General features: G+C 35.8%; 2 protein-coding genes across 6 annotated transcripts; one reads left to right on the top strand and one right to left on the bottom strand.

Annotated features, from left to right (window-relative positions):
• Positions 1-811: 811 nt before the first annotated feature.
• On the top strand, positions 812-1,817 carry LOC122395830 (apoptosis regulatory protein Siva-like). Its single transcript, XM_043393719.1, has 4 exons — positions 812-1,037; positions 1,101-1,291; positions 1,443-1,600; positions 1,681-1,817. The coding sequence occupies exons 1-4, from the start codon at positions 920-922 to the stop codon at positions 1,724-1,726; spliced, it is 513 nt and encodes a 170-aa protein (XP_043249654.1). The 5' UTR covers positions 812-919; the 3' UTR covers positions 1,727-1,817.
• A 3,881-nt stretch (positions 1,818-5,698) lies between these two features.
• Positions 5,699-20,395, bottom strand: LOC122395792 (copper-transporting ATPase 1). 5 transcript variants are annotated; one of them, XM_043393651.1, is made up of 15 exons: positions 20,211-20,395; positions 19,050-19,119; positions 18,892-18,946; positions 11,927-12,345; positions 11,557-11,849; positions 11,264-11,485; positions 10,967-11,196; positions 10,694-10,883; positions 9,654-9,887; positions 8,712-9,582; positions 8,053-8,639; positions 7,772-7,975; positions 7,470-7,690; positions 7,246-7,410; positions 5,699-5,954 (listed from the first exon to the last, which is right to left on the bottom strand). In XM_043393651.1, the coding sequence occupies exons 1-15, from the start codon at positions 20,226-20,228 to the stop codon at positions 5,801-5,803; spliced, it is 3,933 nt and encodes a 1,310-aa protein (XP_043249586.1). In that variant the 5' UTR covers positions 20,229-20,395; the 3' UTR covers positions 5,699-5,800. The 5 variants fall into 5 exon arrangements, with proteins under 5 accessions (XP_043249586.1, XP_043249587.1, XP_043249585.1 ...); XM_043393652.1 differs by having other exon boundaries at positions 19,755-20,395; XM_043393650.1 differs by lacking the exons at positions 18,892-18,946; positions 19,050-19,119; positions 20,211-20,395 and adding exons at positions 14,478-14,931; positions 17,761-17,887.
• Between the last annotated feature and the right edge of the window lie 697 nt (positions 20,396-21,092).

The following is a 21,092-nucleotide window of genomic DNA, read 5'->3' on the forward strand; positions in this document are numbered from 1 at the left end:
AAGTTATTTCAATGATTCGATTGCCATTTGTATAGTTTACTTGTGTAAGCGAGCTATACAGTGTACAGTTATTGTACCAACGATTACTACTGGAACTTGTCACGCAATGACTATGAATTATTCTGTATTATTATAAAATATATCGTTAGTTTTCATGCGAAACGATTAAACACGAGGACGGTGGGGAGATAAAAATTGTAACATATTTGTTGATGGCCAATATCAAATATGTATAAAAGTAATAATAATGCAACATTACTAATAAACAAATATTACTAACTTCTTTGTTAACTTAATATCCTACTTACGATACAAATGCCTTTCCTGCTTAATTGTACACGTCGATTGACACGTTCCCGCCAAATCTATGTCAACGAGAGGTTAACGTTGTGCTCTTACACGATTGGAAACTGTATAATCTAACCAAATAACTCTAATCAAATGACTTTGTACATATATTTTCGAAGAAAAATTAGTAAAACTAGAACAAGTTTAATAAACCAACCTTTTTGGATTCGAAGAATCAAACTATAAAGAAGTATTGCCAACTGTCCGAACTTTAGCTTGAAGTTAGTTTCCATTAATTTTAAAACATTTCTTTTTCTTTTTAAATTAATACAAGTAACTTTTGTCTTTGTTTCTGTTTTTAATGAATTTATATAAACTAGAATAAGGATAATGAACATAATCTTACGTTTTGTTTAAATTGTTTCCTTACATTATTAGTCCCTTCGTTAAGTATAAAAACGTAAGTGTGCAAGTTTTACTTCGAGCCACTGTATCTTCGACGTACGTTATAGAGTAGTGAGTATTTAAATATGAAAACATATGCATGGTTGTACTGAACACGTCGGTTGATAATGTCGCGAAATCGTTAGTTCACGTGAAATAGATCTGTTAATAATTACATCGTTAAAGAATGCCAAAACGGCCGTGTATGTTCGAAGACGATTTACCACCCCAACTAAAGATACATGTAGGTCAAAAACAAGTTGACAACGGTGTTTGCCGAGAGGAACGAATGAAAACTGTTTACGGTACAAAGGTTATAAAAATAAGCGAAGCGAACTTTCTTATTGAACTTGTTTGTTTCCATGCAGGTAGAACAATGGAGTTATTAAAAGACGGTGTGAAATCATTATCGCGCAAATTGAACGAATCTATGGACATGAATCTCGATATACTTTCACCGAAAGCATCGTCCTCTTGCAAAATCAAACAAGAACGTAATTCGAAACAAATGGTACTGAACAGTAAGTTAGAATTATTGAAAACAGATGAAGCTATAAAAGTAAGTTATTTTTTTATCAACAGTATATACTTCGTTTAAATTACATCCTCGTAATAATGTTTCCAATTCTTAAACATTGGTTATTTTATTCTGTCTATGAATTTTATAACAATATAAAATTAATAACTTGTATTTCACATGTTCTTTTAAGGATGATCGACCCAAGTATGATCTTTGTGACTGTAGTAGAGTAATAGACCAAACTATGTTTAATAAATGTTCTTACTGTGATCAAGTCTTGTGTAATTATTGCCTGTTTGAATGCACTGGTTGCACACAATTATTTTGTCAAAACTGTTCATTGCCTGTGTAAGTTACGAGCTTAATATGTTTACGTTGTTTCAATACCTTAAAGCATTATGGTTTTATTTCTGTTCATTTAATTCCAGGTATGATTACGAAGAACGAAACAAGTGCCTCAATTGTTACAAATAAAATTATATTTTATACAATCTCTTCGCAACCTATATATATATTATAAGTTTTTGTATTATGCATGCAGTTTTGTTAATTTAAATAAAGAAACTGAAATTACATTGTTTTATATGATTTAGAAGAAATTATTCCCTCCTTCTACAAAATAAGAGGATTATTTCATAAATACTTGATTCCATTTATTTTCAATTATAATGTCTGTTTCCAAAACGATTTTTTAATTTATAAAGAACATAATCGTTTCACTCTTCTTTCATGTTTTTAACGGTAAAGTCAAATTTACTTTATTAACGTTGCAACAATATTCGAAAAAAGTTATGATGGTCAACTCACTAGGACGAAAATAATAGGAAACAAAAGAATATCGTTGTTACTGAATTCCATCGAAATGGTAAAATTTAGGAAACTATATAGCACGAAGTATCAAAATTTCAATGTATTCAAAATGATCCAGAAAATCAATAATCATTTATAACGAATTTTATCTCTGTAAACGAATAAAGGAATCGTAACGATCTCTTAAAATTATAGATACATACATTAATCTGACGATTATCTATTTAATATCGTACATCCCACGTGTGACGTCTTAAGATTCCAAATGACAGAAAGTAAGTCAGTTATTTAAGAAACAAAGTTTTGTCTTAAACAGAAAATGTTAGGAAGAATATATTCATTACACGTTTCGTATTGTATACAGATACTGCATATGCAACATATTTTGAACATTAAATTTTTCCATTTTCTTTGTTTACGTAAAACATTCGTTAATCTAAATTCAGAAATTCGTTATTCGTAAGTTAATGTAATAAACTGAATATTATTGTTTATTTCATTATAAACGTTCTTTTCTATTTAGACATTAGAATGGTTAAAGAGAAGAAAGTGTTGAAGTTAACAGCAAAGGTCAAGACTGATAAAATTATTAATATAACAAAGAGGACTACAAGCATGGTAAGATAATGTTTTGAAAAGTTCCATTATTAAACAGACTAATCCTAATGATTAATGTAATATGCATTTTCAGAATATGAAAAAAAAACAATCATGCGGCACATTACAGCATAAGAAGAAGGCAAGTTTGAAAAAAAATAGAAAACAAAGCAAAGCAACAAAACTGCATAAGATTCTTTCAAACAAGCAGCTAGAAAATAAAGAAGAAATGTGTAAGAATCAAATTCAAAAATTGAATCAGATTTTACAACAACCTTTAGAACAACCAATGCTTACAAAGGATGAATTAAAACTATTATTCGTGAAATATAAATTAGATGGACATTACAGAACTAATGAGAATTTACCACCTTTTGCAACTCTTTTGGATAATATGTTTGATACAATTAAAGAAAGTGATTTTCTTTATAATAAAACACAGTATACAAACATTCCTAATGTACAAAGACCAGAATGTAGAAGCAACCAAGATACATTCAGAAATTCATATCTTGATTCTGGCAGTGAAAGTGAATATACCAAGGACAACTTAAGCATGTACAGAAATGTACAGCAGACTTTGAAGCAAGAGACATGGAAGCCTAAAATAAATCAATGGAAAAATAACATGGATGATAGAAATAAATACCTTTATGCTGAAAGAAGTCCTACATTCGATCCCAATTATAATTATACACTAACAAACCATAATATACAAACATGTAATGACAGAACTGTATTTACAGACATACAAAATATTGGTCAATCAGAATTAGATTTAAATGTTAATAAGGTTTCTAACACGGAAGGAGAATTTTTTTCACACAATTTAATTAATGGATATAACAGTCATTTGGAGGGGCATCAGAATATAGGATATGCAAATAAAAATTTAATCTTGAATGTATCTGATTCGCCTTTACAATATGAACATTTACAGAACAACAATGAATTTACAAAGCAAAATGATACACACTGTGCAGCCCAATATAAAGATTTATTGTTAAATTCAAACCTTTACGATTTTCATTTGAAAGAGTGGGATAAAAATACATCCCTGATAAACAGAAACAGCAACTATGAATCATGTAAGAGTGAACAATCGATTTCAGTTCCTCAAGCCAGTAATTTGAAATTCTATCATAATGTGAAAAATTATTCAGAAGAAGATATGTTCAATCCACACGTTCATAGAAATGTGTATCCTTTCGTAAATAATGAACACTTGGTGTATGCTGCTAACAATAATAACATTAATGTTCAACAAGATTTTAATACTTACCCCTCCAACACAACTGCTATATCTGAAAATTGTCTTCCACAAGCAAATTCAGTTCTACCATATGCTGTCATAAATTAATATATGCAAGGCACTATACAAAACTTGTGATCTAAATCTATGTCAAATTTTCTACTTTTGTTATAAGTATTTCTTTTTAAGGTTTTATAAAAATATAATACTAAATTGCTTATAACAAAATCACCATATATATTATATATTATATAAAATATTTACTATACATTAATATATGTTAAAGATGTGGCACAAGCAATATAAGTATATACACAAATATTATATTTTCTCCTGTGAAAGTTCAAAAATATTTAATTGCTGTAGCATGTACAACGTACCAGTTTATGTTTTAAGGATATTTATAATAGGTAAAAAGTACAACCGAATTTGATTATTTTAACTATTTTGTTACAGTCTATTGTTTTCACTTATAAATGGCATGAACTATATTTAAGAGTCTTAACTATAATTTAAACAAGCTACGAAAAATTGATGCTTATAACAAATAAACTATATATATTTTTTTAATAAATTATATTTATTAACTAATTAAGTCTTTTATATGAACATGAATTGAAACATGGTCCCTGTAAACTTTTTACCTATATATCACCTTCCATAATACTTTCTGTGTCTCGTAATATTTTCTTCGCGAAATAATAATTGCATTTTGTATGTAAAATGCATTAAGTACAAAACATACAGTAAAATATACAAAAGTGTCAATAATTCCATTTCAATTAAATAAAAGACATAAATATCACAATACTATTATTGTAGTTTATGTAAAAGAAATAATGCAAATTATAATAAAAGCACCATTATAATTCTTTTCGACATTCACCTTGATTTTTTCGTAACATTGATTCTCAGTTAAAAATTACAGACCGAATTAATTATGAAAAATTAATTCCTGGCAAAAAATGGAATATTCGTAAAATGTAAAATCATTACGTCAGTGGCAAAACATACAGGGTGTTCGGCCACCTCTAGCAAAAATTTTAATGAGCGATAGTACAGGCCAAAATAAGACGAAAATCAAGAATACTAATTTGTTGATGGAAGCTTCGTTAAGAAGTTATTAACAATTAAATTCAAAAATTTCAAATCGTTCTGGAAAAATTATTTTCGTTTGCGGGGGTCAACTACAATCATTTTTGGTGAGTACACATACCTTCGAAATCCTATCTACTTTCGAGAAAAAAAATCGAGTAGGTGTTGAAATTTTTCGGCGAAAAAAAATTTTTTCAAATCGTTCTAAAAAAATTATTTTCGGTTGCGGGGATCAATTACAATCATTTTTTTATCATTACACATACCTCCGAAATCGTACGCACTTTCGAGAAAAAAATTCCTTACTGAAAATCCAATTCGGTGCCTAAATTTTTCAACGGAGAAAAAAAATTGCAAATCGGTTGTGGAAAAATTATTTTCGGTTGCGGGGGTCAATTACAATCAGTTTTTGTCATTAGACACACCCACGAATTCCTGCCCACTTTCGAGAAAAAAAATAGAGAAGGTGTGAAATTATTCGAGAAAATTAAAAAATTGCAAATCGTTGTGGAAAAATTATTTTCGGTTGTAGGGTTCAATTACAGACATTTTTGGTGAATAGACATACCCCCGAAATCTTGCGCATTTTCGAGAAAAAAATTCAGTAAGGGCGGCACTTTAAACGTTAATAACTTTTTAACGAAGCTTCCATCAACAAATTGGTATTCTTGATTTTCGTCTTATTTTGGCTTCTACTATCGCTCATTAAAATTTTTGCTAGAGGTGGCCGAACACCCTGTATATAGGCGAGCGAAATATTTTATGAAAGACATTCTTACAAGTTCTAAAGGATTCTATGTTTTGTATGGTGTATTTAAGGGTTGTATTACGTTTGTATGGTCCTTTACGTTTTTGCGATATCCAGAGAAATCCGTTACCGGATCAATTTCGTCTACATCATCACCGAGTAGTCGACCCTCCACATCGTCTTTAGATCTTCTGAACAGCCTGTAATTAAATTTTGTAATACAAAGACATTGTCAAACTACTTTGAAAAATACTAAAACATCGATATATAGCGAAACACGTATTACCTTGTTTAATCTTTAAATGAGTTTGTTTTCAATTCATAATATTAGATATAGTATTATTAATAAGTAACCATTGCAGTATCATCTAACAATTCAAATACCTATGTACCAAATATTTGTGAAAAGCAATAGAGAAAGTGAACATATGCTCATACATATCATATTAAACATAAACCATCCCAGTAGCTAAATTAGTTACAACCTACTTCATACGTAAATACTACTTGCTGAAAGCAAATAGAAGCAGGCAAATTGTCAAAGTAGCATAGATAAGAAGAAAGTATAATTACGAAACATTTCTCTTTTAAGGAAAAGGAAGATTTACAAGTGGTGCTTCCTGAAACATTGCTTTAACATTATAAACCTCCGAAAAAATTAAGATTATTAACATACATGTATAATACAGAAAACAGGTATTGCAAATACGTGCAAAAAATATGTACAAACCACAAAACCAAACGATGAGCAAATCTTCAGGATCAGGTCACGTGTCTAGCAGGTAACATGTCTATTGAAAAAGTGTAAGTATTTATTTACAAAATTTCTTTGTACAATAATTGAAATAGACATACGACGATAGTTAACAATAACCAATATTCCTTCTCTAACATTACATCAACTATTTTACATTTAATACAATATTTACAATTTGTTTTGTTAAGATTAAAAATATGAAATGGCAATTGTCCCTGTAAATTATCTACAATTCTTTAAAAAAATGTATTATTTTCCAAAACTGCTCTTCCTTCTATTAAAATATTTTGTTCAGTCTTATATTATGTTTTAAGTTATGATAAACTTTTGTTCGTTAAAATCGAAATAAATGTCGCATACAGTAAAAGCTGCTTTAAGTTCACGAGTTATTTTATTCGCTTGCAAGATGACCTAAATTCCGATTCAACAAAGAAAGAGTTATTTAAACCGCTAACCAGATTACAACTGAGTTAGTAGTATTACGTACTATTGTTAATTAGTTAAATTAACAATTTGTAATATCCATGTTAGTATAATACAATATCAATAATGTAAATGATAAACAACAAGCGCGAAAGATCAAACAAAGCCAAAACTTGGATGTTAGTATTTTTACAATTAAGGAGATAACAACGCCTTTTGGTGTTACGATAATTGTACTGTAATTCCATCAAGCAGTAGGGTTATTACAATTCCGTACATATTTTGAAAACATTGTAGTCGTTTGAGCGTACCTGGACAGCGTCGAGGTAGATCTATGCATAATTGGTATTACAGAATCATCCAAACCACGATGAAGGGATATCGTGTCTAAATCGATCATTCTTGCCGTGGAATGAGCGTGCATCGCTGTTAAATACTCGGGAGTTTCTAAAGTAGCCTTTGTTGGTTTACGATATCTGTACAAATACCAGAATATAATACCAAACGCGCTAAACGCCACTCCTTCGATACTTACAATTTCAACAATAAAGAACTTCCAACTACAGAGACCGAACTCAAAGCCATCGCCGCCGATGACATCCACGGTTGTAAAAAGAATCCAAAAGAACTGAATATTCCAGCAGCAATAGGAATACCTAGTAGATTATAAACACTGGCAAATAAAAAATTCAGTCTTATTCGACGAACTGTTTTCCTAGACAGGTCCAGACACGCAATAACGTCCAAGAGATCGTTCTAAAGGAATTATTGTTAAGTATTAAATTTAACATTTCAAGTCAGACTGCTTAAACGAGATAAGTATTTGTCTCAACCTACACGCATGAGAACTACATGGGCAGCTTCCACAGCAACGTCCGTGCCAGAGGAGATCGCGATACCAACATCTGATTGGGCAAGAGCAGGGCTGTCGTTGACACCATCTCCTACCATTGCAACTCTCAAGCCTTGGCTTTGTAAACGCTGAATTTTTGCAACTTTGTGCGAAGGTAATACTTCTGCAAACACTCTGGTAATACCAACCTATACAATATATAGAAGTACATATCTATAATCTCCACTGCAGATTTTCAACCGAAAGTAATCCAATAGCTGTTTACCTGTCTGGCAATAGAGGCGGCAGTCTTCCTATTATCACCTGTTAAAAGAATTACTTCTAAACCCATCTTTTTTAAAGTATAAACTGCCAGATGGGCTTCCGGCTTGACCGTATCAGCTACACTGATCATAGACACTAATACATTATTTATTGCTGCTAAGACCGTAGTACGACCTAAATCTTCCTCGCTAGTCATTCTCGCTTCCACCTCTTGCGGTATATTTACTGCGTTTCTTCGCATCCATTCCCTGTTACCGATGCATATTTCGTACACATCGTCGGGACTGGTTTGGTCACCGTGGAAATCGGGACTCAACAATAATTCTAGATTTAAATTTTGTCTTTCTTGGCTCATGCTCGGGATCGACAACACGTCGATAGGCACATTGTTTAAATTATACGTTCCGGAAGACAATGTTTTCGCCTGATTCACATAGTTGACGATCTTTTCTGATTTTAAAGCATCGTTCAATGTAGCAGAGATGTGCGACACTTTGCACTTGAGACCACAACCGGCGACCGCCTGGAAGTTGGAACACTTTCCGGCTGCTTCGGAGTCAATCGTTTCCTTTACGTAACGAACAATTGCTTGGAGAAAAAAGAAAAACATGTTATTAAAAACTACGCGAAACACGATATCGTTTAACCATTAAAACTCACCGGACGCAATTGGATGCTCGCTATTCGTTTCAGCCGTACAAATGATAACTAATAATTTTGCTAACGAGCAGACTCTTTCATTCACGAACAAACTTATTTTTGTTACCATTGGCATACCGTGTGTTATCGTTCCAGTCTTGTCAAATACAATGCACTTAACTTTGTGTGCATTTTCTAACGGTTCAGCACCTTTGATCAAAATACCGTTCAGTGCACCAATACCGGTACCGACCATAACAGCCGTTGGCGTGGCCAATCCTAATGCACATGGACAGGCTATCGCCAATACAGAGAGAGCGTTTTGAAAAGCATACTGGAATATGGTCTCCTCCCTGTTCATGCTGTGTTTATTAATGTAACCGTTGTGCGCGATCGGCAATTGATCTATATTTAAATATCCAACTATTATCCAAACGATTAAAGTCACTATAGAGACAGCTATAACGAGGGGAATAAAGTAACCCGCTATTTTGTCGGCCAAATGCTGAATAGGCGCTTTATTCGTTTGTGCCTCTTCTACTAATCGAACGATTTGTGCTAATGTCGTGTGCTCTCCCGTATGAGTAGCAGTAATCATAAGCGGACCATTTTGATTTATCGAACCGCCGATCACGATCGATCCCTTCTTCTTTGGTACGGGCATACTTTCTCCCGTTATCAGACTTTCGTCGCATGTGGAGTGCCCTGACAAGACTCTACCGTCAACGGGAACTTTGGCACCTTGCACTACCTTCAATATGTCCCCTCGTTGCACCAGATCTATACTGATCAAACGTTCGGACAATATTTCGTTGTTCGGACCTAAGGTAACTAAAACTGCATCCGTTGCCTTCAGCGACAATAACTTCGACAAGGCCTCCGAAGTTTTGCCCTGGAAAGATTGATTACTTAATAAGACACCCAGTCACGTTCCAAATAGTACTCGTAGATAAATATTCCAACCTTCGCAACGTGCTCCAGCCATCTTCCTAAACTGATAAACACTAACAACATCGGAGGAGTATCAAAAAATGTCTGTGGGCTAAAGGATTCTTGCATCACCATGGCCGCTGTAAGTACGGCAACCGAGTACAAATAAGATATCGTGGTGGTCATAGAAATTAAAACGTCCATATTGGTTGTACCGTGTTTCAAAGCTTTGTAAGCTTGAACGTAAAAATGCCAGCCGCCGAAAAACTATAAATATCGTTCGAAATCAACAAACGGTTAGCAATTATTGGGAGTACAAATTTGTTCGGTCCGTTTTGAAAAGATGACTCTGACTGTTATGTGTGTTTCATAGCGACAGCTGATTTCGGTTGTTTCAGAGAAGTTAGACATCTACCAATACTATTCAATGTATGTCGCTTTGAGTTTCATACAAAACTTTTGTTTTTTACTGTAGAAGTTTATGGTGACAATGCTCCAACTGATAAATCATGTAGGGAATGGTCTCGACGTTTCAAGAATGGTGATTTCAGCGTTGAGGACAAGCCTCGCTCCGGACAGCCAAAAAAATTCGTAGATACAGAATTGGAGGCATTACTCGATGAAGATCCGAGTCAAACGCAAGAGGAGTTACGCAACAAGCAGTTTCCGTACGATTGAAATCCATGGGAATGATTCACAAGCAAGGCAATTGGGTGCCTTATGAATTGAAATAGAGAGACGTTGAAAGGCGATTTTTCGCCTGTGAGCAGCTGATTCGAAGGCAACAAAGAAAAGGTTTTTTACGTCGAATTGTAACTGGGGATGAGAAATGGATATTCTACGATAATCCCAAGAGATCCCTGGTCAATCGTTGCCATCGACCTCAACATCAACGAGATGGAATTCGAAAATTGCCTGAGAGGTGGGGAAAAGTAGTAGCCAGCGATGGACAAAACTTTGATCAATCTGTTCATTGATTTTTTTATGGAATAAATGCATCCTTGACTACAAAAAAAAACAGATCGAACTAATTTGTACTCCCAATACGTCCACGAGACAGTATTTATAATTACCTGTACAGGCGTAGAAAATATAAAAAGAATTAAGTTCTCCCAAGAGAGACCAGGTATCACGCAACACATGTCCTTGTGTGATTTATCGCCGGCGGACATAACGACCATAAAGTACGTCATGGCTATCATGCACGGTATGCCAAAGATTAGAGACACCAGAAACGCTGTTCGCCATTTGTTTATTTCTTCTCTATGAAAATAAAAAGTGGGATATGTAGATGCTACACGTCTTACTGTCCTAGTTTTAATACGAACAAAGTATTTAGTGCTTACTTCTGATCCAAATAGTCCCTGTTTTCTTTATCCCTGTTGCTGAACAACGTCGCCGTGAAACCCAACTTGTTGATGCATTCGATGATGTCTCTGACGCCAATTTTCTCCACGTCGTATTTGAATTTACCACGTTGAGTAGCCAGCGCGACCACAGCCGAATGAACGCCTGGCAGCTTTTTCACGGTCGATTCTATCTTATTTACGCAAGACGTGCACGTCATACCTGTGATCTAAGCCGTAAAATAAAATCGTTATACGAGAGTCGGCCTGTTAGAACTCGTTGTCGACATTGCTTACTTTTAATTCAGCCTCTCCTTCGCCAGTCCCCGGTTCCTCGATCAAAGTAGTAGGGAAGCCCAATTCGGATATGCTGGAGGCAATATCGGCTGCTCTTATTTTCTCTGGGTCGAACGTGACCTCTGCCTTGGCGGCCATCAACGCCACCAAAATATTGTTTACGCCGTACAACTTTTTACAGTGCTTTTCTATGGCAGCAACACAGGAAGCGCAGGTCATTCCCTATGGAAAACGATCAGAATTAATGATAGCTCAAAGCGTTGTACGATAAACGCGAGTCATTCTTCGCTCACCGTAATGTGCAGGAAACATTTTGCTACTTTATCGTTAACATTAACGTCGCCGGCGCCGTTCAGCTGCAACGAAACTTCCCCGTATTTGACATTATTATTCTTGGACACGATCGTCACCGCTGTCTCGAGAACTTTGCCGTTCACTTCCTTGACGAATGCATCGAAACCGATCTCCTCGATGCACCGTGCTATCTGCTCAGCCGTAATATCGTTGGTATTGTAAGAGACTACAGCTTCCTTGTTCTCTAAGCTGACGTTTACTTTCCTTATTTCCGGCTTCTCCGACAAAACGCCTGCGACAAAGAGAAAGAGGTGCATAAATCGTTTACGTTGAAAATTTACCGTACGAACCAGGGTTTAGGATTTTCACCTGTGATGCTTTTCACGCAAGACGCGCAAGTCATTCCGTCGACGTGTATGCTGCAAGTACCGATGCTGGATTCTAACGGAGAACCGTTCCGTTTACTGTCGTCACGGTTGCTATCGTCCTGGTGCAAAGAAGCCACGAATCCCATGTCCTCTATGGCTTCGATCAATTCCGCGACCGTGATCTCGTTCGCTCTGTACTCGATGTAACCGATCCTCTCTTCTAGAACGACCTTGATATTCACGATCTCCGATCGGCTGCCTATGGTTCCCTCGATGTTCTTCACGCAGCTTTGGCAACTCATACCCTCGATGTTAATCTTCACCGTGGAAACGGGACTCGAGGAATCATTGTCCTGTGTTCGTGGAACGCGGACCAGGTGCGTCGTACCCTCGTAATCATCGTCGTCGTCGTCGCCACCCCTAAACAATCCACGACGATATTTTTTTAACTCAATTTCTCTTTGTTGTTCTTGACCAATGTTTCGTAAAAAATTCGTAAATAATGGAAATACGTGTATATTTATTACTTTTTACTATTACAATTTTCGTTAATTGAAATAAGTTTTATCTGGTTGGTAAAACTTTACCCTTTAAATTTGCAATCGAGAACGGTATACGTTATCCGCCATCGAGTATCGTGCCGCAGATAAGGGCCCCGTGAATATGAATCGCTTATCAGTAACTTTACATACGCGAAGAAAAACAATTGCTCGTTATCGGTTAACGTTTAGCTTCGAAACCACGCTACGAATACCAAGGCACGATCGCGGAAACGCGTTCGTTTCCTCCTACGTCGGTTACTCGATCGGCCAAACGTTAAACAACACGATTTTCTTTAATCCGTACGAATATTTCGTATCGAGACGCGTACCCTCGAAGAGGAAACATTTTCATGCTTGTACATGCATATAATAATAGCCATTACGTTTCCCAAACGTAATAAAGCTTTCTGTGAAACGTTTTTTTACTAGATGCTTCCGTTGAAACTATCGCTCCATTGAGATCGAAGTTCAACGATAAGATTACTTCGAGAAATGCAGTTGTTAACTCGACCACCAAGATCTTGCTGAGTTTCTAGTTTATTGCAATATAATATGATAAAAATTGGGTTTATTTGCTCCATCGAACGAAATCGTGGCGTAGATCGTTTAAATGATATTCTATTTTGCGCGTAACTATCGAATGTACAACGTTTTAGCTAAGTGGCCTGATACAGTGTATTTACGCTTACACTTTGCCACGAATAATCGATAGAACGGAATTACTTGCTCCGATGTTAAATAACGAAAAGATGTAGAAAAGATATCGTCAAAGCTAGAACATTTATAGCGGGTGGAAGTACGTTCCGGAGAGTCCTTGAAGCTTACCAGAGATTATCCATCGTACCGTAAGTTCCATTGATCAGGGGTCGCCTATCCTCGTCCATTTTCAACGAAAACTAACGCGCTTCTAAAGCGACTCTATAGTGATTTCGAATTTTCCACGGTCGCCTAGAGATTTGATAAGTGCCACGAGCCGTTAATAGAAACCGGCGGCAAGTACACGGTTATGTATATCGAGAAGAACGAACGTTCGCGAACGATAGACTACAGAGATTATGTTGTTCCGATAAATGTTTATGAAACGGGATATTACATCGTTGTTATCTGCGACGTGAAATAAGTTTATTAATTCGAGCACGCCGCGGTACAGCGGTGAGGTTTATGGACGACGCGCGTAACGATCGCGACAGCTCGACGAGGTTCTTCCGTAGATCGCCGGAGTCTGAAGGATGCAAAGGTTTGGGGACGAAGAAACACGTGTTCGTTGAAATCGAGGCACCGATTTCTCGGCCACGGGACGTAAAACCGCGTGGTGCTCCGCTCGATTTGATATCACTGACCGACTGATAACTCGTGTAATCGCGTGGTCCGTGCTCTCGTGTCTTTTTGCTCACGGCACTCATAAGGACTAACCCAATTCTACACGCATAATACAGTTGCACACGGCCGTTTCTCGCGCGCCTCCGCTTCTAGATCCGATCGAGCGCTCGAAAAGTAAACATCTCGTGAAAATAACGGAACAACGATGGTTTAGAAAGGAAAACGCATCGTTACACTTTCTGCCCGCGACACGTTCCTCGATTTACGTGCATGGATCTGTTGGCTATATCCTCTTGCTACATCATTTATTCTTTCCTTTTAAAAACCTTCGTTATTTACCAACAAGGACCAATTTTCACCTCCGTTCGATCCGATTAATTCGCGTCACTGTCGTTCGCATTTTCGGATCGTTGGAATTATTTTAATGCACCGGGCGACGCAAATGAAATTTCCACCGGTGTTTGATCGACCGCTTAAGCTATTAATCAACGTCAGTTTCGTCAACATCCGTTGATTTATAACGCGGTTACGCGCGTTTCAATTGCAGCTGGTGGTTGATCGACTAAAATTCAGTTAAATAGTTTTAACAATTACGACGATATAATATGATGCGTAGAGTTAATATATTAATATTTATAAAATATTTAATCGAAAGGTTTCGGATATCGCAAGTACGATAAAAGTACTGACCCGATCAGCAGTTTCATGCCTTCGTTCGCGGTGTGTTCGCGAGCACGCAACCAAGAGAAAGATCCTCCTCGAAAATTAAGCGAAATACGTCGCACGGATTTCCCTCGGTGCACCGAAGGCACAGCGTGTCTCGTCGTTCCGGTTCGATTCATTCTTCGTGATCCTTTGGAAACCTTCCGGCATCGATTGCTCGTTACCGTGTAACCGGCGACGCGAGACTGATTCGGGACACGTTGCACAGCCGACGGAAATCTCGCAGGATTCGAGATCGTTAACGAAACACTCGAAGTAAAGAACGGCTGTTCTCGGTTTGTCGTCCCTTTTGCACTGTACGGTCGACGGAACGAACTATACCGTCTGCCCCTGCTGTTTCTTATTTGCTCAAACGTTTTAATGTTGCGGAAATAAAGTTGCACTCGTCTCGTTCGCCGAGACAATTACGAACAATTGTCTCCTGTTCAATGCAAGGCTTTAATTAAATATATAAAACTATTTAAAGTATACGTATACAGGGTGTCCGGCCAACCATGGGAAAAATTTTAATGGGAGATTCTAGAGGCTAAAATAAGACGAAAATCAAGAATACTAATTTGTTGATGAAGGATTCGTTAAAAAGTTATTAACGTTTAAAGTTCCGCCCGTATTGAATTTTTTTCTCGAAAATGCGCAGTATTTCGGGGGTATGTCTATTCACGAAAAATGATTGCAATTAACCCCCGCAATCGATAATAATTTTTCCAAAACGATTTGAAATTTTTTTTTTCCATCGAAAAATTTCACACCTCGAATTTTTTTCTCGAAAATGAGCAGGATTTCGGGAGTATGTCTATTCACGAAAAATGATTATAATTGACCCCTGCAACTGAAAATAATTTTTTTACAACGATTTGAAATTTTCCAATTTCGCCGAAAAATTTGTCCACTTTCCTGAATTTTTTTCTCGAAAGTGGGTAGGTTTTCGGGGGTATGTCTATTCACCAAAAATGATTGTAATTGACCCCCGCAATCAAAAATAATTTTTCCAAAACGATTTGAAATTTTTTTTCCCCTCAAAAAATCTCACACCTTCTCGAATTTTTTTCTAGAAAGTGGGTAGGATTTCGGGGGTATGTCTATTCACCAAAAATGATTGTAATTGACCCCCGCAATCAAAAATAATTTTTCCAGAACGATTTGAAATTTTTTTTTCCCTCAAAAAATCTCACACCTCCTCGAATTTTTTTCTCGAAAATGCGCAGTATTTCGAGGGTATGCCTATTCACCAAAAATTATTGTAATTGACCCCCGCAATCAAAAATAATTTTTCCAAAACGATTTGAAATTTTTTTTCCCCTCAAAAAATTTCACACCTTCTCGAATTTTTTTCTAGAAAGTGGGTAGGATTTCGGGGATATGTCTATTCACCAAAAATGATTGTAATTGACCCCCGTAATCAAAAATAATTTTTCCAAAACGATTTGAAATTTTTGAATTTAAATGTTAATAACGTTTTAACGAAGCCTTCATCAACAAATTGGTATTCTTGATTTTCGTCTTATTTTGGCCTCGAGAATCTCCCATTAAAATTTTTCCCAGGATTGGCTGAACACCCTGTATATACGTATCGAAAAACACTTGGGAAATTTCCATCGAACTGAAACTCTTGGAAAAATTGGCAAACAACGTTCCTCTTCTTAATTTCTCTTCTTCCGTAGCGTTAAGATATGCAAATGATACTTTTCCATCGATATCTGTTTGTTTTAGCGTAACTGTAGTAGCAATACTTGATTGTAAACTCACGTCACACCTCGATACCTCGCCAGTTGAAAATCACTGGGCTAGATCAATCGAATCGCTTAACTCTCCTTTCCAAAGCCTGGACCTTGAAAATGGCTGCCATTGGCTAACACTTTCACAAAAAACACACTGAGGAAAGCTACTTCTGGTAGTAACGTTAGACGGACACATCCTCTATTGATCGAAACTTTTATTAATCACTGTGTACCTTCCGGTCATAATATAAAAGAAACATTTCTTCGAGTCGTCTCTCTCGTTTCAACGGGTGTTTATCTGTTCTTTTCTCGTCATTCGCGATTACATTATTTTCTGCTTTCTACTTTCAATGGAAATTAAGCGCAACCTGTTGAATTTCACGAGCACTTTATATTCAGATATTTAACTGTTGTACCGCGTGCGTCCGTTGTTGTATAGAACTGCTTCGAATCGACGATAATTTAATAAATCGTTAGTTATCTTGCTTCCTCGTATTCCTCTTGACAAGCCACATTTATTAGAAACATGAAACAATAAGCTGACCCAAATCAAAAGACACTAGACTTTGTGTGGTTCGTATAAAAGTATCGTCGATAACGAATGAAAGTGTTCATAGTAGAACGAGTTTATAGCTTGCGTCGCGCGATAATGAAACACGTTCAACGGTTAGACGTTACGAAGAAAATGGGAGTTTCGACGGGGCCAGATACCGCTACACACGGCTTGGCTGAATATCACGTCGACGAGGGAGAAAGGTGTGCTCCAGTTATGTATATCCGACAGAATGAATTCAAACGTAAGACAAATCCGACTACTTTCAATTTATTTAATATACAGGGTATACGACCACCCCTGGGAAATATTTTAATAAGAGATTCTAGAGGCCAAAATAAGACGAAAATCAAGGATACCAATTTGTTGATCGAGGCTTCGTTAAAAAGTTATAGAAACATTTCCGGCCACACGGTATATTTTTGGTAAAGAATTTTTTTCTCGAAAGTGCGTAGGATTTCGGGGGTATGTGTATTCACCAAAAACGATTGTAATTGACCCCTGCAACTGAAAATAATTTTTCCAGAACGATTTGAAATTTTCCAATTTCACCGAAAAATTTGTCTATTTTCCTGAATTTTTTTCTCGAAAGTGCGTAGGATTTCGGGGGTATGTGTATTCACAAAAAATGATTATAATTGACCCCTGAAACTGAAAATAATTTTTTTACAACGATTTGAAATTTTTTTTTTGTCCACCTTCCTGAATTTTTTTCTCGAAAGTGGGTGGGTTTTCGGGGGTATGTCTATCGACCAAAAATGATTGTAATTGACCCCTGCAACTGAAAATAATTTTTCCGAAACGATTTGAAATTTTTTTAATTTAATTTTGTTAATAACTTTTTAACGAAGCCTCGATCAACAAATTGATATTCTTGATTTTCGTGTTATTTTGGCCTTTAGAATTTCCCATGGGTGATCGAACACCCTGTATGCAACATTACATGATATATGCAATGTAATATTGTAAAAAAACTTACCAAACATAATTAGTAGAATTCAGTAATTTGTATTTCCAGGTATTCCGAACTTTCTCCATTATGGAGCGAAATGGGTTTATAGTCATATCGTTCTACGTTTCTAAACACAGTGCACAGTAAATTCGAATGGTTACACGTTTTGCGGCCCGTTTTTAAAAGGCACCGGGTTAAGAACACGATTTCACGAATTGGTCACAGCAAAGACGGTGTTACACTGAAAGTAAAAGCAGAGACAGCGTGTTCGCCGTGTGGTTCCCCTTGATTCAAACTATCGATCGGCGATGATCAAATTTCGAAAATCGATCCACCCTCCGTTTGATTAGAAAATAATGCTACGGTGAGTTAACATGCATCTTGAAACACGATCGCTCCGGTGACGTTCCTCTATTCTAATCTGTCTTCCTTTCAAACAATCGCCGTACAATTTTCAAAACAACGATACGGTAATTGATTTCTCGAATTCGATCGTGTTTTATACGCTTCTTATACTTTTCGGTTCATGTAAGTATTTTGTTCCGCTAGCTTCGAACGTGTACAAACTGATAATGAATACAACAATACACAATTTCGACGGAAAATTATTCCGACCTTCCTTCGATAATGATAGCTGAAAAAATTAAAATTGTGTGATAATAATGGCGACGACACTGAAACGCTTAAATCGTCCAATATGAGGTATGCCAACATTTTTATTTAAATTTAATCTCAGAAAATCTCGCTTCACGAGATATTTTACCCGCTGATAATGAAGCGTTTATCTTTTATTGTATTTTTATCAATAATAAATATTTCCTCAAAAAGATACAATTACTGTTATAGCAACAGTATTGATTAATTTTCAATATTAATATTGGTCATATAAATTAACAGATTAAACCTCTGTTGTATAGCCTTGTGCATGCATAGCACCCACTGTTTAAAATTCTTTTTTTTTCAATAGAGTATACCTTTTACATGTTCTAATAGCATATTTGGTAACATGTAACATCAAGAAATTTATTTAACAATATACTGTTAACAAGTATGTGTTAAAAAATGATCTAAAGAAGTAAAAACATATGTTTGATGTTAGTTAGAAAATTGAGAAAGAAAATATAAATCTTGGTATTGATATGGCTAATATAAACTCACCCTTCTTTTATAAACATCAGCTCAACATCTGCTACTGTTGCTCTATCAGTTTGCCCTAAAAAACGAATAGTTAAACGTGAGTTTTACATCCTATGCAAATTATACAATAAATTTTAATGGAATTTCAATAAAATACTATTAAAAAAATATTAAAATACCTGTGTTTATTTTATCAAGTTGGCGTGCATCCTCTATGAGTTCCTTGGCATTAACCATCTCCATGTTTTCCTACAAAATAATAATGTAAATAGATGCATATACAGGGTGGTTCATGTGGTAACACGTGCAGCTTGATAACTTCCAAAATATGCGTTGCACGAAAAAATTTTGCATACAAAAGTTGCATGGTTTAAAGGGAAACTACTCGTTAGCTATTAGGTTTAGGGTTAATAAAGGTCAATACTTTTTTACTCAGAATTCGATATTCTTCCATATTTTGGTATAAAAAATATAGTATTCTATTTAAAAAAAAACAAAGTTCAAATCTTAGAAACACCTCTACCAATAAAAAAAAATAAATGCACTATATAAATGTACCCCTTTAAACCATGCAACTTTTGTATACAAAATATTTTTGTGCAACGCATATTTTGAAAAGTATTAAGCTACACAAGTTATGTGGACCACCTTGTATGTACCATAGATTACAAAAACAATGCAAGCCATATGACTTATGATACATCAAAATATACATACATACATATGTACATGTATATATTTTTTTTTATATTTTCACATTCGATCGTATTAAGAATATATTTATACTGTTATAAAAAATATTTCACGAAATATATTATCTCCTAATGTGATGTTCATTGACATGGAGTGTGTATAACTGTCACCATTGAGAAGAGAATACGTACCAGTGACTCTTGCAGATCGAACCCAATCGTTTTTATCAAAATGAAAAATTTAACTTATATTTTGATCTTCTTACTGTTTCACGAACACTATCCAGCATCGAAAGAGGATGCATCACTTGCACGATTTTCACGTTCACCAATCACACGATTAAGTATCGAGTTTAGATCAGCTCCAAATTAGTCACACAATAAATGCACGTTCATAAAAAGATAGCGATTGAGAGCCCTGTTTGTTATTTCGAAGTGCTTTGTCGGGGATCGTCGAACCAGCAATTGCAACAATACTGTGATACTTTATGTTTGGTAAATTTCACATAACTTAAGTAGGGTTTTTTAAACCGAAAAGGAACAATTAGTTTAAGAGATAACGAGGTACGTGCACGTTACGCAAGCAACGGAAACACAATGAATTTCTGTTCGCGTCTGCACTGAATCACTGGTATACAAATTACATACTTCACCGAGACGCTTCATACTTCATCACGAACTTTTAAGGTTTGGTTAGTTTCAAGGGTACGCGGAACAAAATCGAAACCTACGACAATGTTACCAAATCGGGCACCAGGTGCATCGAGAACTTCCCATTCCACTTTCCCACACTACGCCAGGTCACGGATACGCGAATTCGACAGTTTCGGAAAGTCGAGAAAGCGAACTGACACTCGTCCACTTCTCGATTCTCCAAAACTGCCCGAAGTGAGCGCGAATACATTATTGTGGCACCATCTACGGCAACGCGTTAAAATTGTCGAGAAATATTACGCTGCTTTGCCACTAGGTGGAACCACAATAGATATTCGTCCGCCATTGCAATAAATCGCGGCTTTTAATGAACTACTGCTCGATAATTTGCGAATTACTCTTTTCCTGGGATTAATTCATGAACTTTTAGAATTTAATAATATAGCTGAGATTCTTGACAATATTCAAGGATACCTGTTCTAACCATACCATGTGTTATTAAATAGTTATTAGTCAATACCGGGAAGTCGGCACTCGTTTTCGAACTTTTTAATAACGAATTAATCAGAGCAAGGAGCGTAGCAAAATCGGTCCTTAAATATTGCCAGGGATGTCTACTTGGTTCTCCAATAGCGAAAATATAGGTGTTATTGTTGAAAAATAAATGTAAATGTTCCGACTTCCGATATTCGTTAATAACGTCTTAATTACGGGCGGAATGGTTCTAAAAACTATCCTTGAATGTTGCCAAGGGTCTATACTATATTCTTCAATTCTAAAAATCCATATCTTAATCCCAAGAAAGGAGTAATTAATGAATAATCAAGCTATGTGTAACACAAGGAACCTTTACTTCGCGTACCTCCTTTAGTATTC

The sequence above is a fragment of the Colletes gigas genome, unplaced genomic scaffold, assembly GCF_013123115.1.
Source record: "Colletes gigas isolate AHSC1104 unplaced genomic scaffold, ASM1312311v1 Colletes_gigas_Sc00006, whole genome shotgun sequence".
In the NCBI taxonomy this organism is placed as follows: domain Eukaryota; kingdom Metazoa; phylum Arthropoda; class Insecta; order Hymenoptera; family Colletidae; genus Colletes; species Colletes gigas.